This window comes from Anoplopoma fimbria, chromosome 20 (genome assembly GCF_027596085.1).
Source record: "Anoplopoma fimbria isolate UVic2021 breed Golden Eagle Sablefish chromosome 20, Afim_UVic_2022, whole genome shotgun sequence".
NCBI lineage: Eukaryota > Metazoa > Chordata > Actinopteri > Perciformes > Anoplopomatidae > Anoplopoma > Anoplopoma fimbria.
Window position 1 is genome coordinate 22275541 of NC_072468.1, and position 19719 is coordinate 22295259.

At 40.2% G+C, this 19719-nt stretch overlaps 2 protein-coding genes across 2 annotated transcripts; one reads left to right on the plus strand and one right to left on the minus strand.

Moving 5' to 3' along the window:
• Positions 1–3178: 3178 nt before the first annotated feature.
• glrx3 (glutaredoxin 3) lies at positions 3179–5170 on the minus strand. The gene has a single exon (XM_054621002.1). It carries the CDS (start codon positions 5123–5125, stop codon positions 4019–4021), a length of 1107 nt encoding a protein of 368 aa, XP_054476977.1. The 5' UTR covers positions 5126–5170; the 3' UTR covers positions 3179–4018.
• bag6 (BCL2 associated athanogene 6) lies at positions 5085–18730 on the plus strand. The gene is given in 26 exon segments (XM_054621001.1): positions 5085–5175; positions 7234–7321; positions 7422–7539; positions 8012–8226; positions 8627–8698; positions 8777–8899; positions 9460–9662; positions 10039–10171; positions 10725–10925; positions 11008–11106; positions 11109–11229; positions 11529–11579; positions 11802–12154; positions 12237–12309; positions 12449–12789; positions 13312–13576; positions 13721–13890; positions 14110–14163; positions 14679–14787; positions 15012–15136; positions 15605–15739; positions 16120–16176; positions 16285–16509; positions 16967–17074; positions 17161–17307; positions 18145–18730. Coding segments are annotated over 25 exon segments (3675 nt in total). The 5' UTR covers positions 5085–5175; positions 7234–7240; the 3' UTR covers positions 18241–18730.
• Positions 18731–19719: the final 989 nt, after the last annotated feature.

Genomic DNA, 19719 nt, shown 5'->3' on the forward strand with positions numbered 1-19719 from the left:
ACTGCAGTGTACTACCTAAAGGCCACAAGGTTATCTTAGCTGATCAGTTGATCCGTATGCTGCGGTGCTCTTGGTCAAGGCTGGATTACTAATTTGGTGGAGCAGACAGTTACAGGCTTACTGGCTGTTTATTGAATATTTTGGATGCACCACAAAAGCAGAGCATCAACTGACGTTAAGAATTAAAAAGGGGGATCTTTTTTTATGTCTTAAAGGAATAGCTCTGTGTTTTAAATGAATAAATACACTTATTTGCTTTCTGGCAGAGCGATAAATCTGGTTTATTTGTTAAACTGGGCTACAGCCGAGGGCCAGTTTTCTTTGTTGTGCACAAAGAATAGAAATGGGAAACATCCTTGTGTTGTAATTTGGGCCTCTGAAAGAGGTACTTTCCCTCTTTGTCCTGTTGGCACACACCTGTTGAAATCCTGTTTTATACTGGAGTTGCTATGGAGTTCACCATAACAATAAAAACTGTACATTTTGGAAAAAGTCTTTGGCAATTTGTTGCTTTGTTTTCAGTCAGTGTGAAGAAAATGATTAACACATTCACGAGACAATGTGAGCATAGAACAATTCATCTTTAAAGTTTTTAACTGTATTGATGTGATGTTGTTATTAACAATCCATCCATAAACTAATTTCTGTCGTGAGCTTTAACAGAAAGTCTCCGGGGGTTTTTCCACCCTGCTAAGAATAAAAGTTTGGTAATATTACTAAATCCCTGTCATGTGTTGGGGTGAAGTTGTTGTAAGTATTTATAACACAAATATAGCACAACATTCCGATCTATTAATCTCTTCTGTTTGCATATGTGAGTTTAAGCATCTGTGAGTGCAGGTGGTCTTGTTGTCACCTTCTACTTCCACATCCTCCCACTCAGGACGGATATGATACATCCAGGTCTGTGTCATGCAGTTATCTCCTCTAAAAGCTTATTTGGAAAATAAATACACATTTAGCATGACACAGTTTTGTACTTCATCATAGTATGATGTAAAAAGATAACCATGGCGTCACAACTTTCATACTATAAACATTTATTCACACTTTTTTACACGTTCTCAACATCACTTCCCTAATTCTGCTGTTTATTTTCTGATCTGTTATTTTTCTGTTACTTCCTTTTTTTAAACATGCTTGTAGAGCAGTTTCATACATGTAAATGTATTAATGTGTTATGCAATTAAAACCTATTGTGATTGGTTTGGCATAAAGACTTTGATGTTGTTGGTGGTGGAAAGTAACTACTTTACTCAAGCTCAAGTAAAAGGTTGAGGTTCTTTAACTTTACTTGAGTATTTCCATTTTTTGCTAGTTTATACTTCTACTCCTTTACAAATCATAGGGAAATATTGCACTTTTTAACGTACTGCATTTGACAGGTATATTTACTAGTTTCTTTTCGATCATTTGCTTTCTTCACTTTTGATCCTGAAAATACTTCACTTTTTAATTAACTGTAAATGAATCAAATTTAGGCCAATCCAGACTTAAACATGTATATTCTTCTTACAACTCATACTAGTTTTGGAGAGTTGCCCTCTGACCTCATTACCACATGGTGTGTTTGAAGAAACATCTTTAATGATGGGATTTATTCCCTATAAGGTAGTGTTTGTGTGTTTGTGAATACCTATGTTGAATACACTTCCTGTAAGTCGCTTTGGATAAAAGCGTCTGCTAAATGACTGTAATGTAATGTAATGTAATGTCTTTGAACGTCAGCCTCTGTGACTGACTGCTGCTCTAAAGTACCTTATTCACAAGACACACTTGACTGAAGGGTTTATATTAAGACTAACATACAATTAGCTTAAATGCATTACAATTGTGTCATAGAAATCCCTGGAAAGTCATCAAAAAGTCCCATTGAAAAAAATTATCAAATGTCTTTTACTCTGTAATAATACGTTATGGTAAACTAGTATCTTTTGCCTCATCTCTCAATAAGGCATATGATGGGTTAAATATGGGGTGACTTTCACACAGAAAGCTTTACTCATCAAAATCTGCATCTCTTCATGAGGCCTTCTTAGTCATCATCATATTTGGAGGTGGCGGTTTCTTTTAAATCATTTCAACAAAGTAACAGTTAATTAAAGAACAGTTCCTACCATTGGCAAGTAAACTGGCATGCTGCAACCTCAAGTACACTTTTCGAAATACTTAACCAAACAGTGGTCATTTTTTTTAGTGAGTTCGCTCTGTCCTGACCGAAGAAGTCCCAAGCTCAATTACTGATTGTTTCAAGCTGACTGTTTGTCTTTCTTTGAGGTTTTGAGAAACCAAATTGCTGGCAAAATATGTTGATTATTTTCAATCATTCAATTTTCTGGTCAATATAATGTTGGAAAAGTAAAAAAAAAAAATTGCCCATCACAATTTCAGTCAGGCAAAGTTGACATACTTAAGTTGCTAGTTATGTCCGACCATCAGTCTAAAGATATTTAGTATAGCATAATATAAAACTACGAAGAATAACAATTATTCATATAGGACAACCTGAAACTAGTATATTCCTGCTTAAAAATGACTTGCATAATTATCAAAATATTTGATTCATTTTGTTTTAATTGAATTTAACCGTTTCAGCTCTAACATGTTATCAAGAGGTGAATTTATATTCTGAGATCAGGTTATACATGTGTTTAACTCACACTTCCACAAGGTGGTGTCAAAGGACAAGTTTGTCTGCACACGTTACACCTACAGAAACTTCTCCACAAAATGTGTATTTTGTGGAGAAGTTTCTGTAGGTGTAACGTGTGCAGACAAGGGCATCCGAAATCAAACCCACTGATTTTTACATCATAGGAATAGGATTTTATTTAAATGAATTACATCTGCAAATGGTATCTTGATGGGAAAGACCATTACAAAGATTGTGCATATGATGCAGTGTAAAATCACATTTAGATTTAGACATTTTTTGTTGCAATCTTTTCCTCCATCTATAGGACTACTTCTAGGTCTTGCAGTCTAAATTGTATATTTACTACTAAAATGAGATGAGCAGAAAACCTATTTTCCCTCCTGACACTCAAACGACAAAATGATGTGCAGAGAAATACTACCTTTGTGATACTATATAGATTTTTGAGGCTGTAGCTTGCAAGGCTATTCACTTTTTTTGATTCATGTTGTTAATACTAGTTTGAAAACTTTGAATTTAATGGCAGTTGAAGAACAGCTTAGCAGTGTGGATGTGTTGAATTTATGGTTACAGAGACACAGGATTCGAACAATCTTTCCTCTTACACGTTAGGTTTAAAGGCCGTGTTGTATTCCTGTTTTTGAATATGGCTTTTGCTTGGTTTCCCATGGGTTCCACAAAATGATTCTTCGCACATTTGCTTTGTAAGAAGCACCAAAAAACAACACCAAATCTTAAGTGTTTTTATTGTTTAATCACAATGTTATTTATGGACAATGTATCAATAAGTGGCACTTATTTCTAAGTAATTAAACCAGAGTGATTATTTGATATAGATAAACACAGTTTTTCTGTCTTTCAGGTGAAGAAAGTATGGACAGGATGGCATGAAAAGTCAAGAGGCGAGGTAAACAATGCTTCATTAAATATGAACCTGTTTGGTCTGAGGTTGTGAATACTGGAAGGACAAATGTAACCCCAACAAATAAAGACAACAGATAATATGAACTCATGTCAGCTGCTCTCAGAGTCAGACAGGGAAATTAATATTAATAAAGGCCAAGCACGGGATTGCTTAACTTTCACTTTAATCATGTCTTAAAATGTATTTTCAAGAATAACTATGAGGAAAAACTTAACAGTGAAAACCAAATCTCATTAATGCATGTTTCATTTTTGGATTCAAAGTAGAACGTGAACAGTTTGATTAATATATTGGTATTAAATCTAATATTAGTCTCAATAAATTATTTGATCCACTTCCTGGCCATCTGTATACTATTACATCAGTGACATAGGGTGATCTTGGCATGTGTGGTGGCTTCTTGTTGGCCTTCGACGTCTGCATGGCAAATCCCCCCCCTACGACTCCCCCTTCAGCACTGAAACCAGGTCTCCACTCTCCTTCAGCTCCTTGAGAATGTCCAAACCACCGATCAGATCTCCTTTCACGTAGAGCTGGGGGTAGGTTGGCCAGTTAGAATAGGTCTTGAGCCCCTGGCGCACCTCTTCATCCTGCAGAATATCAAAGGTGTCATAATCCACCCCTGTGCTGCTCAAAATCTCCAGTGTCTGCCTGCTGAAGCCACATTTTGCAGCCTCCTTGTTGCCCTTCATGAACAGCATCACTGGACTCTGGTTGATGACGGTCTTCAGACGATGCTCCAAGGTGACAGCCTTCGGGCAGGTGTTCTCCAGCTCCCCAGACTCAGCCAGCTCCTTCACTATGTCCAGTCCTCCCACCAGCTCCCCGTTGGCGTACATCTGAGGGTATGTGGGCCAGTTGGAGTAGATCTTCAACCCCTGTCTCACCTCCTCATCGGACAGGATGTCAAAGCTGCTGAACTGGATGCTGTGCTCCTTCAGCAGGGCCACTATCTGCCTGCTGAAGCCGCAGCGGGGCTCCTGTGAGGACCCCTTCATGAAGAGCATGCAGGGCGCCGCGTTGATCAGCTTCTTCAGCCGCTGGTTCAGGTCCGTGGTGCCGGTCTCTGCAGCTCCTCCACCCGGACTCCCGACCACCGCCAAACGCTGCACCTTGTTAGTCAGCTCCGGAGCGTGGGCTCCATCCACACGGTCCACCTTCTCCCCTCCCTTGAAGAAAACAAAAGTAGGCACAGAGGCGATTTCATACTTCTCCGACACCTCCGGCACCGCTTCCGCCTCCAGCTTCACAAAGGTGGAGTTCGTGTTTTGCTTCGCCAGCTCGGCCATGACTTCGTTCATCTGCCCGCACTGAGGAGCCCATGCTGCCTGGAAGTGCACCACCGTCAGGCGTTCTCCAGCTTTCTTTAATATCTCTTCAAACTGCTGATTTGTTGTCGCCTCCACGAGATTCGCCATTTTGTTTTTTTCTCTTCTTCTTCTTCGCTCGGCGTATTTGGTGTAGAACCCTCTGACGTCACATCCGCTTAGCCGGATAGCTCCTCGCAGGTACTCGAGCTTGCTCTCGGAAGTCAACTTTTGCATGTTATTGGATGATAAGAAAACAGCTGGAAAAACACAGTGTGACTTTAAAGGTAACCTAGAGCGACTAGTTACACACATACACGTGATAATACACGCTTCAATGTGGCGTTAAGTTCATGTAGCATTAGCTGTTAGCCTCCTCGCTAACAGCTAGCTGCTCACAGTTAGCGTCGATGCTAATCCTGCTAGCGGGTCGATGCTAACTAGCAGTAGCTTGCTAGCGTGTTCCGTCATCCCTGTTAGTGGGTTAAACTGTTGGATTAGTGCTAGTTTACGTCGACAGGCCTAGCATGGTGAAGCTAACGCCGACGTAGCTAACGTCAATGGTCGTTTACTGCTGAAAGATGATGGATGCTAACGCTAGCTAGCATGTGAGTTTAGCTAACGTTAGCCTCCTCTTCTGTCTTTTGGTTGATTGGCTGCATTTAAACATGGCAGGGGATTAAGAGCCACGTGATCCTTAAAGCTTTAATGTTTTTATTAACGAGAGTGAGGAAGAAACATCCTGCCAGTGTCATAAATGTGGAGCCCATTGTGTGTGTGTGTGTGTGTGTGTGTGTGTGTGTGTGTGTGTGTGTGTGTGTGTGTGTGTGTGTGTTTTCAAAGGTTACATGTATTTGTAGATAAAGGTAAACTGTTCTTTTAGGGGTGAAGCCAACACTTGTTTTCATTGTTGATCCATCTCTCAGTGACGTCCTCTAGTCATTGAGTAACTAGTCTAGTGGACAAAACATCCAAATAATTTAATTCACAATGTTAAAGATATAAGAGGAACTCCTCAAACTTCAGGCTGAACAACATGTGTTGATGGGTAGTTTTCTGTTGCCCAACTAATCATTACATTTTACATTACATTACATGTCATTTAGCAGACGCTTTTATCCAAAGCGACTTACAATCAGTAGTATATTACATATCATTCACCCATTCACACACTGATGACAGGCTACCATGCAAGGTGCCACCATCAGACTCTAACTAACATTCATGCCACACCGATGGCAAACCTTCGGGAGCAACTTGCCCAAGGACACATCGACTGCCAAAGCCGGGTATCGAACCACCGACCCTCTGATTGGAGAACTACCTTGCTCTCCACTACGCCACAGCCGCCACATTAAGTGATGGATTCATTCTGAGCACAAGCTGTAGTTATATTGATTGGATTAATGCTGAAACATATTTTGCAATTGAATGATCCATCCATGAACGGAAAATGAATTGTCAAAAATGTTGTTAAACTGTTGGTGTTATTGTTTTTAATTAATCTATTAATCAAGAATACATTCAAAACATTCACAAGTCTCAACTTTTCTTATCTGATGCGTCTCTTCTCTATGTACAGTACCAGTCAAAAGTTTGGACACACCTTCTCATTCAATGGTTTTTCTTTCTTTATTTTTTTATTTTTTTTTTTCCGACATTGTAGATTACTATTTAAGACATCCAAACTATGAAGGAACACATATGGAATTATGTGGTAAACAAACAAATGCTCAACAAACCAGAATATGTTTTATATTTTAGATTCTTCAAAGTAGTTGAATGAGAAGGTGTGTCCAAACTTTTGACTGGTACTGTATTTTGTAAAGGGAATACTTGGGGGGGTTTGAACTGATGCTTAAAAACAAGCAATCTTAAAACACTTCCTTGATGTCTAGAATTGGCATGGGCATTTTTTTTGTTTTTGTTATTTTCGTTATAAACCCGACTTGATGGTTAGTTTGGTAATAAAAAATGTATTGAGAAAGAAAATGACTCTTGAGTTGTACCCTTGCATCAGACTGGCATACCAATTAGTTTAGCCTATATATCAACCAATATAAACTCACTACAGATTTATTGTGTCAGTGTATATGGCAGCTGATAAGTTCCAAGAAATGACAGAATAAATAAATAACAAATGCCAAATATATGTTTGATGTCATATAGAAAACATTGTGACAAAAGCTACAAAATGTCCCACTTAGTCTTATTCACAATGGTTTTAAAAACAGAGGGTTCAAGGGATCCTAATAAAGTTTTTTTTAAACTCTTGAATATTGATATTGGCCTCGAAAATGTAGTATCAGTCTGGCTTACTGGAACCTCTTATTTTTTTGATACAGGATCACCATGGAGGAACAAACTGCAGACATAGAGGTGACAGTCAAAACACTAGACTCCCAAAGCAGAACCTACACAGTTGGTGCTCAGGTAAATTATTCAGTTTCTTCTACAGACTCTAGAGTGAATCCTCATTTTCATCCAGCCTTTGTGGTAGTCTGACTCATGTCTGTTCCATCTTATTCTGTAGTTGACAGTGAAAGAGTTCAAGGAGCACATTGCCCCTTCAGTGGGTATCCCTGTGGACAAACAGAGGCTGATCTATCAGGGCAGAGTCTTACAGGATGAAAGGACTCTGGCAGACTACAGTAAGTAATCACTGGGTAAATTTAAGCAATACAGAACTCGATTTTGTCTTGTTTTGAGATCCTTCCGGTAATGTTTTTTTGGGGTATAATACTTGTGCAGGTTTTTTTTTCTGCATATTTATATATTATGTTCACATTGAATATTAACATTTGCACCACACTAATTGAGTAATTATGTTAGAATTGACTTTGAGTGTTGCTGTTTTTATGTGTACAATTTTTGTTTTTGTTTATTTTGTCTTATTTTACTGTTTTTATATTATAAATATCCATTTCAAACTAATTAGTGCTTTGAGCTCACTTGTGTCCGTCAGTATTTATATAGTGTTTACGGCATAAGTAATTGCTCATCTTAAGGCGTTCAGCAATGTATAATACAGCTAGATTTTCTTTTGTTTCTCAAAACAAAAGTGACTCCAACACACCATCATATGTGTACATATGTAACTGTAGTTCTCTGTTGTTGTCCCAGATGTGGATGGCAAGGTGATACATCTTGTGGAGCGGGCGCCCCCTCCGCCCTCCCAGCCCGGCTCAGGGTCAGGAGGCACTTCAGCTGATAGTGGACCCTCCTCGTCCTCCCAGGGAACATCACAAGGTCCTCCACATGATCGCAACGCTAACAGCTACGTAATGCTTGGCACCTTCAACCTCCCTGTCAACATCATGGACCCCCAGCAGATACAAGTAGGTTTTCTGTCGAGCTGTTCAAAGTGTAAAAGCAGAATTCCATTGACTTCATGCATTGTAGATGGGTTTGAAAGTTTAAAATGTATCGAAAGTACATCAGTATTCAAATGTAATCAAGTACATTTTCGATTTTGGCGAGAAACTTGAATAAAAACAGTTTTTTGAAGGAGATGTTTCCACCGCAATATAAAGAAGCTATTAGAGAGGGAATTATGACCTGTTGAACTTCTTAAAACTAACTCTAATGAGCTATATAATATTTTATATAATAAATATTATATTTCGTATGTTTCCAACTCTTAATCATGTTTCACCTCATGACTGTCAGAAAGTTTGTCTTGCATGCTGAGTGTTGTTTCCCTCGCATTACCTCTGTGCTGTTATTCTTCTTGTTTAGATGTCAGTTCAGCAGATGGTGTCTGGTATGGGAGAAAATGCCAGGAATGCCAGAGTCACAACCAGCACTGGGGTAAGATGCCTGCTGGTTGAATACAATCCCACTCTACATTGCCCAGTGTTTTGTTGATTTTCACCGTTTCTATTTCAGAGCAATGGGTCTGTGAATGTGCATATTGATATGGACCAACCAGTGCAGAGCGAGCCTAGGCTGAGGCTGGTGCTGGCTGAGAACCTGCTGAGGGACATCAATGATGTCATCCACAGGATGGAGGTGAGAGCTCACATCCAGGGTATCTGCTGGCTACCATGTCCTGACCACTCGCATCATTGGGATCATGCGTTTTAATTTGTCTATACACTTTGACCTCAGCAAGACGTCCGTCTTGTTGCTCCTCCAGGATGCAGTTAGCGATTTCCCTCTGTAGCCATGTTTAGCAGTAATCCAGAGTGTTTATTCCCATTGTGGAATAGCCAGTATGTTGATGGAAGACAGGCATAACTGACCTGTGCGCAGTTGGCTTTGAGCAAGACACACGGTGGGCCTGACTGACCTGAACTGACAAACTATAGCTGGCTAGCAATCTCGTAAACAATGACATGACGGTTGTCAGGGATGGTTTATAATTCAACCACTATTGAGCTGACTGTTATATGTTTTAAACTAATTCGGAGAGGATTAGAATTGTTATAATCATTTTCAGTTATAATAAATGTGGTGCTGGTTCTCCTGTGGCGCTGGCCACCCCTTAAGGGGTCACCAAAAATGTCTCTATGCAGGATGAACCCTTCACCTTATAAAACATTCGCCTGCTGTCTTGTGTCTCTTTTCAGGCTAGGCCAAGTGACTCATCTGCTCCAACAGAGACCACTGCTGCTGCTGCTGCTGCTCCACCTCCTCCCTCCTCTTCATCTACCACCTCCACCCCCTCTCCCTCTGCCCAGCCCATGGACACCTCCCCACCTCCAACAACTCCCCCACCTCCAACCACCTCTTCAGCACAATCTGAGGGACCAACACCCCAACCTGGACCCAAGTGAGACATCCTCTCTTCCTCAGTGACTCCAATTTTAACTTACGCCACATACTTTTGATTATTCTTTTTTTTCCTTTCAAACCTTTAATTCAGGCAACAAAAAAAAATCATTAAATTATTTAGCATGGAATCAATGTAATTAATACCTCAACTTTGCAAACATAAAGGAGGTTTAAGGGGCCACGGCAGGAGTCATTTCTTCTGATCAAAACTAACTTGTTAACTGATCCATGTATCGTGTTGTCAGTTGCATGTCTTCTCTGTAATGTATCTTTTTGTCCATATTAATAGTGATGCTGTATCTCTGTGTGGACCTGTTTGGTGAACAGCTGTTCTGTTTGATGGTAAACAGCTCTGTCCTCCTTTCGTCCCCTAGTCACCCCAGCCCAGCTGAGTTGGCGGAGATGTTGTCTGAGCTTCGGAGGGTGGAGGAGAGACTGCAGCCCTTCATTCAGAGAGCTCACACCATCCTTGAGACAGCCACCACCGCAGAATACAACAATAATACAGTAGGATTCAAACTGCCAAGTACTTCTTTACTAGTGATCTAGTATACTAGTATATTTCTGAATATATGCTTTTTATAGGGGGACTCGTATATACATATTTGAAAATTCCAAGCTTACATCGTCAGTTGTTAAATTCACAAGGTTTAATGGGCAGCGATAACTTTAACATCAGGCAATTATTTTGCATAAATAGGATTATTACAAATGCAGTAATTTATCACATGCTATATACATGATCTAAATTGAAAAAATACTAATAATAGTTTTTGAATTAAACCCTTGCTTATTTGTATTTAATTTCTGTTATCTTTTGAAGGAAAAGTCTTCAAAAGATGGGACAGTTAAGTCCTGGTGTCTCTGCAGCACTATTCTTTTAGTGATTTCGATATGAGATATGTGTTTTTAGAGGTGGTTGTAGCAGAATTTTGTTATCATGAGACATGAGAGAGGTATCAGTCTTTTCATCTAACTTTCAGCAAGAAAGGGAATAAGCACATAACCCAAAAATGTAGAACTTTTTCTTTAATGCTTAAAATCTTTTTTTCTGTCTCAGGAGAGAGAGGAGGAACAGCGCACTCTTGTCATGACGTGGGAGTGTCTCCGTCTCCTTGGTAACGCCCTTGTGGCCCTCAGTGACTTGCGATTGAACCTGATGAGCCCTGTGCCCCGCCACCTGCATGTGGTCCGGCCTTTTTCCCACTATGCCACCCCAGTCACTCTGCCTGGAGCTATGCACCACCACATCCCAGTGCAAGTAAGTGAAGGCATTCGTATTGAAGTTATTAATGCAAACTTTTAATTGTAATCAGACTGACTGATTGCATCTTCACCGACAGATGAACCTGGGTGCCACAGTGACTGTTGCGGCTAACGGCACTGAGGGACAAGCCCCGCCCACACAGTCGGCCAGCCAATCGGAGCAGGCAGGTCAGGGACAGACCCCCCCACACAGACTTCCCCGTCCAATCAGCAGGCTGGACCGGGACAGGCTGGCCCACGTGTCATCAGGATCAGCCACCAGGCAGTCCCGGTGGTTATGATGCAGATGAACACGGACGGTGTGTTGTCCCCTACCCGCCACTGAGTGATTGCTCCTCTACCTCAGAGCTGTTTGTGTGTCATATTGCTGGGCGGCAGTGCATTGGAGTTAAATCATCACTCATACCACACTACTGCATCGTCCGTGCACTGCTGCCACAATCCGAGTGATCTGAAGAACGAAACTTTGAATTTCATAGGTTCCCTTTGTTGCATGATGGCTCTGTTATATCTTCTGTTATAGAGAGTAACACTGGTAATTAATTAAGTATTGTAAAAGGAGTTCAAACTATTTGTGTGTTTTTGTATGTATGTGCAGGCCCAGGTGCAAACCCTGCCGCAGCTGGACAGCAAATGCCTGGACAACCAGGTACATTTGGCATAATACATTTTAAATAACACAGTTTGGTCGTGTAAAACATCTTCAAAACAATCCAGGTCATCTTTTTGCCTCACTGCATGTTCAATGAAATACTCTATATTTATCGTATTACAAATTAAGCCTTCTTTTTGTGACTCCTAAAAATAATTTCCTGCTTTTCTTTTGCAAGTCATGTTAATCTAATGTATCGTTCTCTGTTTCCCCCTTAAGGTGCCCTCCCCCCTGACTTTATGCGGAATCTCATGCAACAGATAAGCCAATATGCTGCCGCCGTAGCAACTAGTGCCGCAACCGCCACTGCCACTGGCCATCCGGCCGCTCCCCAGCCCACCCCTCCTGGCTACAACTCCACAGCCAACTCCTCAACTACCACCACGGGTCCTAACACACCCACCACCACACCTACTGCTCCACCACCGCCTCCCCACACTGGCCCCCAGCCCCAGGCCAGGGTTGTGTTCACCCGACCACCCTTTGCGCCCAACATGCCCCCTCCAGCCTTCGGCACTCGGGGAACCACCATCAATGTGAGAGCTGCCATGCCGGGCCAGCAGCCAGGACAGGTGAGAATAATGTTTTCTAAATCGGTTCCTTCTCTTTAGGCTGATTTTCAACATTTGAGACTAATTAAATTTTTCTCCACAGCCTTTCAACCCTGCGGCTCTGAACCAGATGATTAGTGGACTTGTTGGACAGCTTTTGCTACCAGGACAAATGCGTAAGTTAATAACGATATAGTTATTTAGATTTGGACTTTATTACCGACCTTCTATAAATATAATAGCTTAAAGTATAAAAAGATTAGTCAAGGATTGCTGCCAATGAGTGATCTTCAATCTATTTGCTTTTTTTAACAGCTGGTCAAACAGTCACATCCTCCTCCTCCACATCCACATCTGCCTCTTCCTCCTTTTCTTCTTCCTCTCAAACATCATCCGCCTCCTCCTCCTTTTCTTTCTCCAACTCGGGTCCAACTCCTCCGCCTACAGCAAACACTACTGGTCCACCGAGCCAATCTGAGACCAACGCCAGTGAGCCCCAGGCCCAGGAGATGCCCCCAGACCTCAGCCAGCTCCTGGGTTCTCTCCTGGGGGTGGCCGGCGGTGCCAGTGGGGGCCCTGTAGGAGCCCCTTCAATTACCGTCACCACATCTGGTGTCCCAGCCTTCATCCAGGGAGTGAGCGAATTCATGCAGCAGGTCAGTGTTTGAATATTTGACTTGAGTGCACTAAACAGTCGTTGCATGGAAATTGTACCTTCATTTGCTTATCATTTCTGTTGACCTGTGCCACCTGTTCAAAGATCATAAAAAAAAAGCCATATCAAATTTTGACAAGAACAGTGTTCAATTATAGCCAGATACTATAATGATTTATTATTTATATAATGACAGCAAGTTTTGAAAGTCTGTTAAATAACAAACGCTGCCATTGAAATTGTGCCAATTTGTGACTGTATTTTATGTAGTTCTACTGGACTGCTTGTCTTGGGACAACTTCTGTTAAATGGAAAAGGGTTTTATATACCAAAATAATTAATATAAATGTCTTGGCACTAGTAAATAAACCTAGTCATCTCCTAATGGCCCACTAGAGGGCAGATAGCTGACAGTAAATTATTTACCAGTGTAATGCCTGAAGCACTTTGCATTTTATAAAATCACTGCATTTAAAGTAAAGTACCATTAACAAATCCTTACTCGTTTCCATTTCATTTCTAGGCCCAACCCATCTTCACTCCACCCCAACCTCCCTCTGGTACCACTCCTCCTGCTGCTGCTGCTACAGGGCCAAACCCCATGCCCAACCCCCCGGCAGGAGCCGAAGCCCTCAACCCCGAGCTGTTCACAGGCATCGTCCGTGGCGTCCTGAGCACCATGATGGGCTCCCTGGGTCAGGCCCAGAACGACACAGAGAGCATTGCCCAGTTCATGCAGAGGCTGTCCCAGGCAACCAACATCTTCATCAGTCCTGAGGATCCTACCGGTAACGAACAAACACACAAGTACATTATGTTGTCACTACGGCAGCCGAGGGATGCAAAGTATGATGTCATTCAGTCAAGGAGCATATGAGAAAATGATTTATCTAAATATTTAATTATTTTGTCTTTTTCTTTGTGGTTCCCAGGGTTCTTTGGAGAGCTGCTGATGTTGGTGTGCCAGACGTTCACCATGTCAGACCTGGTGATGCTGCTTCATGGTCAGCACCAGCCTCTTGGCCGCATCCAGCCTCAACTGTCCCAGTTCTTCACCCAGAACTACCTCAACGGCAGAGAGCCGACCGATGAGAACATTACTGTCAGTAACTCTCTCCAGTTGGATGACATCCTTTTAATTATTGTTTACTGCAGATCTTTTAATACTCAAGTGTAGTTAGAATTAGACCGAGCTAATTTACTTTTCATTATTTTTCCCATTTTGATGATTAGTCTTTGTTATTCTTTTGTCTAACTGACCAATAACTGATGGATTTCTGTCTTCTTCTCCCTCTATATCTGTCTCTGTTTTCATCACTAGGCTGCGGCTGACAGTCTTGTGAATGAACTGGAGGAGTACATCAGTGAGAGCTTTGTAAGTCCTTGATGTCCACTCCTTCTCCAGTACTGCTAAAAATACAAAACAGTATATTAATAAATGTAGGGCTGCTCATAGTGGACTCACATTTTGTCAGTTGTGGAAATCTGATGTACGTAACAAACAAAGCCATTAAAACAAGGGTCTTCTAGGCAATACATGAGACTAATGTGTGCTGATACAGGAGTTTATTTTGGGTCAGCTGCTCTGCAGTTGAGTTTAACTGACTAAGTGTGCAGGGGAGTGATTCATAGATTTCTTATGTTTGTATTTGAAGATGAGGTTTATTAAAGAAAAACATCAGTAATGATAGGTGCACATGACAAGTAACGCAGACACCTGTAATTAAATGAAATAACAATTACTCAATTACATCAAAACATTATTTTTAGATACTACAGAAGACATTTTAAAGCAGTTAAGTTTAAGTATTTAGTGTTTTCTGTAAATGTTGATATTGTTGTGCCTCCTGTGTAGTTTGTTATTGTATTGACGACACTCTTATTCCACAGAGAGAGTCTTCAGTCACAGTGTTGGAGGGCGTCGACGTCACTCAGACCAACATGTCCTTCTTCAGACAGCAGCTGATGCAGATTGCCACCCACATTCTACGTTGCACAGGTAAACTTTAAATCAATCGGTCTTGGTGATGTTTGGATTGTTTGGTTCCAGTTAAGCCTCTGTGTGTGTTTTTTTAGTGGAGGTTGCTTCACCAGAGCTATTCATATTTGGATTCTTAATCATGAGTACTGCTATGAAGTATTCATTTAATGTTTAATGTCTCTGTAGGACTCATAGTATTGTGTTTTTTCTAATTAGTTAATATCAATATTTTTCTCATCCAGATGACTCATTCGGGCCCCGGCTGTTACAGATGTGCAATCAGGCATTGTTTGAGTGTCTTGCCCTCAACCTGCACTGCCTGAGAGGAGACCAGAGAGCCCTCACCGCCGTCATCAACCACCGAATAGTCAGTATACAATCTCTCACTGAATGTCTGTTGTGTAGGCAGTAGACTCCAGATAAATCTGAATTTGGTATGTTCGTCAAAGGATATCAAGTTTAGTGCTTTGAGCAAATGCAAAGCCATGTTTACTTGCTGCCTGATGACGGCGCCCTTAAGTGCTTGTATCAGGAAATGCAAACAAAAAAACTATAAGACAAACAAAGTCCTGACATTATTGAACAGGTGAAGGACAGCACTTTATTTCTCTCAGTAGAAATAACATGGCATTTCAGATTTTAAACCGACACTCAGTGACTCAAAATAAACACTCCTCAAGTACAGAATGGCAACATGTGATGTCAGAATGGTCACATTAGAGATAAGCAGTCAAAACAAAAGCTACTTAAAGTTTTAACACTCCATCAACAAAATAAAGAAGAACCAGTAGTTCTACCTGTGAAATAAAAGCTTTATTTCCTCTTGTTGTTCCAGCGGAGGATGTCCAGCGACATCAGCCCCAGTTTGGTCAACTGGATGACCAGCATGATGACAATGAGGCTGCAGGTGATTCTTGAGCACATCCCCATCACACAGGAGCAGATCCAGAACTACATAGTTCCCACACAGGTAATGAACCAGCTGCATGCCTTCTTCTAAACATTTATTTTATGTTTTAGCTCTGTATCTATGGCTTCCTACCATAATATTCATGGTCACATGTTCGCAGCCGGAGAATGTCATACCTGCGAGCCTCCTGTACATGATGTAGCCTCTCAGGCCTGAGGCTGTCAGCTACACTTAAGAACTTAAAACCTGTTTGTTTACCACAAAAAATGTGTATCTGTATATTTGAGTGTTATTGACTGTATTTTATGTGTGACAGCTGTTTCAGTTTTCTTCAGAACAGAATACACGAGTCTGTCTTATCCGACGGCTGTTACATATCCTGTTACTTCGGAGAGCACGTCTGAAATGGCTAATAAATAATACATGACATTCTTTCTCAGAGAGATCAGTCTTCTGCAACTGGCACACAAGAGCCTGAACGAGCACAAAGTGCAACGGTAAGCACGTTGTGTCTTTAATGTCCTTTTTCAGATGAACTCAGTTTGAAGTGTTAGGCATCGCTCCGCCTTTTAGTTCCCTCATATCGTTGTTCTCCACTTCCAAAGATCGGGGACACCCTCTCACCAGCTGCAGCCACCACAGCAGAGGAGGCCATGTCAGTGTCACACGACACGAGGGCGTCGTCACGGGAAACACGGGTGTTGCCTGGAGACCTCGGGGCCTCTGGAGGAGCCGCACCGTTAGGGGGCGACATGGCAGCAGCCGGAGCAGAGGGAGGGAGTGAGGAGTCTGCTCGAGAGTCGGAGACCTGGGCGGCTGCTGTTCCACCTGTAAGAGCCCACAAAGTTTGATCGCTTACTTGTTTCCATGTGGATTATAATAATCGTTTTTTAAAAGACAAACTGGATCTTGTTCAGCCTGATTTTTAGGATCTTCTCACAAGTACTTTATGTAAGAAAAATGTTGCATGTGTACATTAAGCTGTTTTTTTTTGCTGCAATTGTGTCTACACTGGACGTTAAGATCCTAAACTTCGAGTGTAAGAGTTTGAAAAAATAATCTACACTCATCATTGGCATCAAGTTAATTCATATTAACTTTAGCCAAAGCTTCTGCAGTATGAGTTCAAGTTAGTATGTTCCAAAGTGTTTTTTTAGTACAATATTCCATCTTTGATTCCCCTTTGAGTTGCAATGGAGCAGTAAAAGAGTTTTTTGACTTGAAAACATCCTTTTAAGTGAAATCATAATCCCCATCTTCACTATTTATCAACTTTATGCGTTGTAGGAATGGGTGCCCATCATCAGGTGTGATATGATGACCCAGAGGAAGATGAAGGCCCAGCCCCCGCTGTCTGACGCTTATCTGCATGGCATGCCGGCTAAACGCAGAAAGGTAATCAGATGAGTCGTAACTAAACTTATTACAAATTAATATCACTTGTCATTACCTTCTTCAACGTGTCTGTTGTGTGTTTTCAGACGGGACTGAGCGGTGGAAGCCTTCTCTCCCTCTCTGATGCGGTGAGTCAAGCAGCCAGGACAGCCGGAGTGAAGCCCATCACTTCTGCTGAGCGACTACAAGATGATCTGGAGACCCAGGAGCTGAAGGAAGCGTATGCAGAACAGGTAACTAAGTCTTGCATGTACATAAGAACAAACCAGGGGCTCATCATTTGGGGTAATGATGATGACAGCTGTTTGGTTCTCTTGTTGTCATAGTTTTGGCCATGAGATGTACCCGTTAGCGTCACAGATGCCTGGTTACACTGTTAAATGTATCTTAAGAACACAAGAGGTTATTCATAAGTCTAAATTAAATGAAAATTTCATTTAGATTTTGAAAACATTCGTTTTTGACCTACCAAACTTACTGCAGCTGTTAGTGCGGGCAGTTTTAGAACGTAATATATATTCCCAGTATGCTTTGTTTTCATTTTCATACAAGTACATTAGATACGGGCAGACTTCAAACGAAGGGTTAATTAATCAGTCACTATTTTTGCTATCGATCGACTTTAAAGTCACTTTTCAAGCAAAGAATCTACAGAATGAACAATAATTAAAATGGTCTTCGTTAGTTGCAGCCCAAACTAATTGTGTTTAGATGGAGATTTTTTTAAAGTATACTGACATTGTAACTTGCTTTTTGTCACTATCCATTCAACTCACCCACAACCTAAAGTAATTCTTTAGCCATTATCTCTGCTGTAATTATGTGTAAGCTGTCGCATTTATCCCCTGAAGGTCTAGGACTTAGAGGAAATGATGGTGTTTGCTAAAAACAGAAATAGTTAATAGTAAATTATTTTCGATTGTTGTTGGGGGTTTTTTTCAGGAAACTACAGTCTTTCTCTAAACATTATGCAAGCAACACAGTCATATTGTGACATACTGCTTGTACGTCCCACCATGATGATAATAATAGTAATAATAATAATAATAATCATCTTTTTTTTGTCTCAGGTTAAAGCAGACATCAAGAAACGAGTGAGGGAAGACCCGGATTTCAACTCTCAGCATTCCCCCAACGCACACAGAGCCTTTTCATCAGACTCATAATCAAGTTTATCTGATATGAAAACCTGCAAGATCCTCGCTGTTTTCCTCTTTTTTTTTCTTTTTTTCTTTGATCTTCATTCAACTACCCCCTCAATGCAGCCTCACAACCCATCACTGTGTGTGGCTTTTTAGGCAGTTAGGAGCTCTCTTGACTAATTGCTTCATGCTAATGTGATTACTTCTCCCAGTGCCTATTTATTTCTGTGTTTTATTTTTGTCCAACATTTGGCTGAGAGAATGTTTCCTTCTGAAAAGGTATCAGATTTAAGTTTGACTAAGTCGGGTCACTTTACTTCTGTTTGGATACTTGTACGTCTAGTTTTCCCTCATATCCTTGTGTTGCTTTGTTAATATGGAGCCTGAATTCTCATTATTTAGTGGACTTTAGACTTCCTGTCAGTACTCTCGATTGCAAGAGTATACTTTCATGTGACGAACAAGCGGTTTGATTCATGAATGTACAGTAAGCTTAATAAAAAAAAAAACTTGATACAGTATAAAAAGTTGTCTGGGTATCAAATTGTTTGACATACTATTCTATGAATATTTCATGACCTATTTTCACATACCTCAGTATGACTTTTTTAATGTATTTTTTCGACAGAATATCCTTTAACTTTTAAATTAATGATTTTTCCGACCTACTATATTATGACTTTTTTTGACATGCTTTATTATGTCTTGTTTTATGCATTTTTCAACATACTATACTATGACTTTTTTCGACATGCTATACTATGACTTTTTACGACATGCTATACTATGACTTTTTTCGACATGCTATACTATGACTTTTTTATTACCGGTAGTTTTTTCGACATACTATATACTATGACTTTTTAAATGATTTTTCCAACATACTATACTTCAACAATCTATACTGTGACTTTTTTGACATGCTATTTACTATGACTTTTAAGGACACAATATACTATGACGTTATTTATGACTTTTAAGGACACAATATACTATGACATTATTTATGACTTTTTCAACATACTATACTATGACTTCTTTACCTTTTTTTTTTTTGACATACTATACTATGACTTTTTTATGCATTTTTTCAACATATACTATGACTTTTTTTGTATTTTTTCGACATGCTATACTACACACATGACTTTTTTCAACTATGACTTTTTTCAACGTATTATATTAGGTTTTTTTTTACATACTATACTTTGACTTTTTTTCTGAATATTTTCAACATACTATACTATGACTTCTTAATGTATTTTTTCGACATACTATTTTAAGACCTTTTAATTATTTTTGGGGGAATATTCTAGTTTGACTTTATTCTATCTTTTTTTGAGATACTATACTATGACTTTTTTTCAACATGCTATTTACTATTACTTTTTGGACACAATATACTATGACATTATATATGACCTTTTTCGACGTACTATTTAATTACATTATTTATGAATTCTTTCTGCATACTACATTATCACTTTTTAATATCTTTTTTCG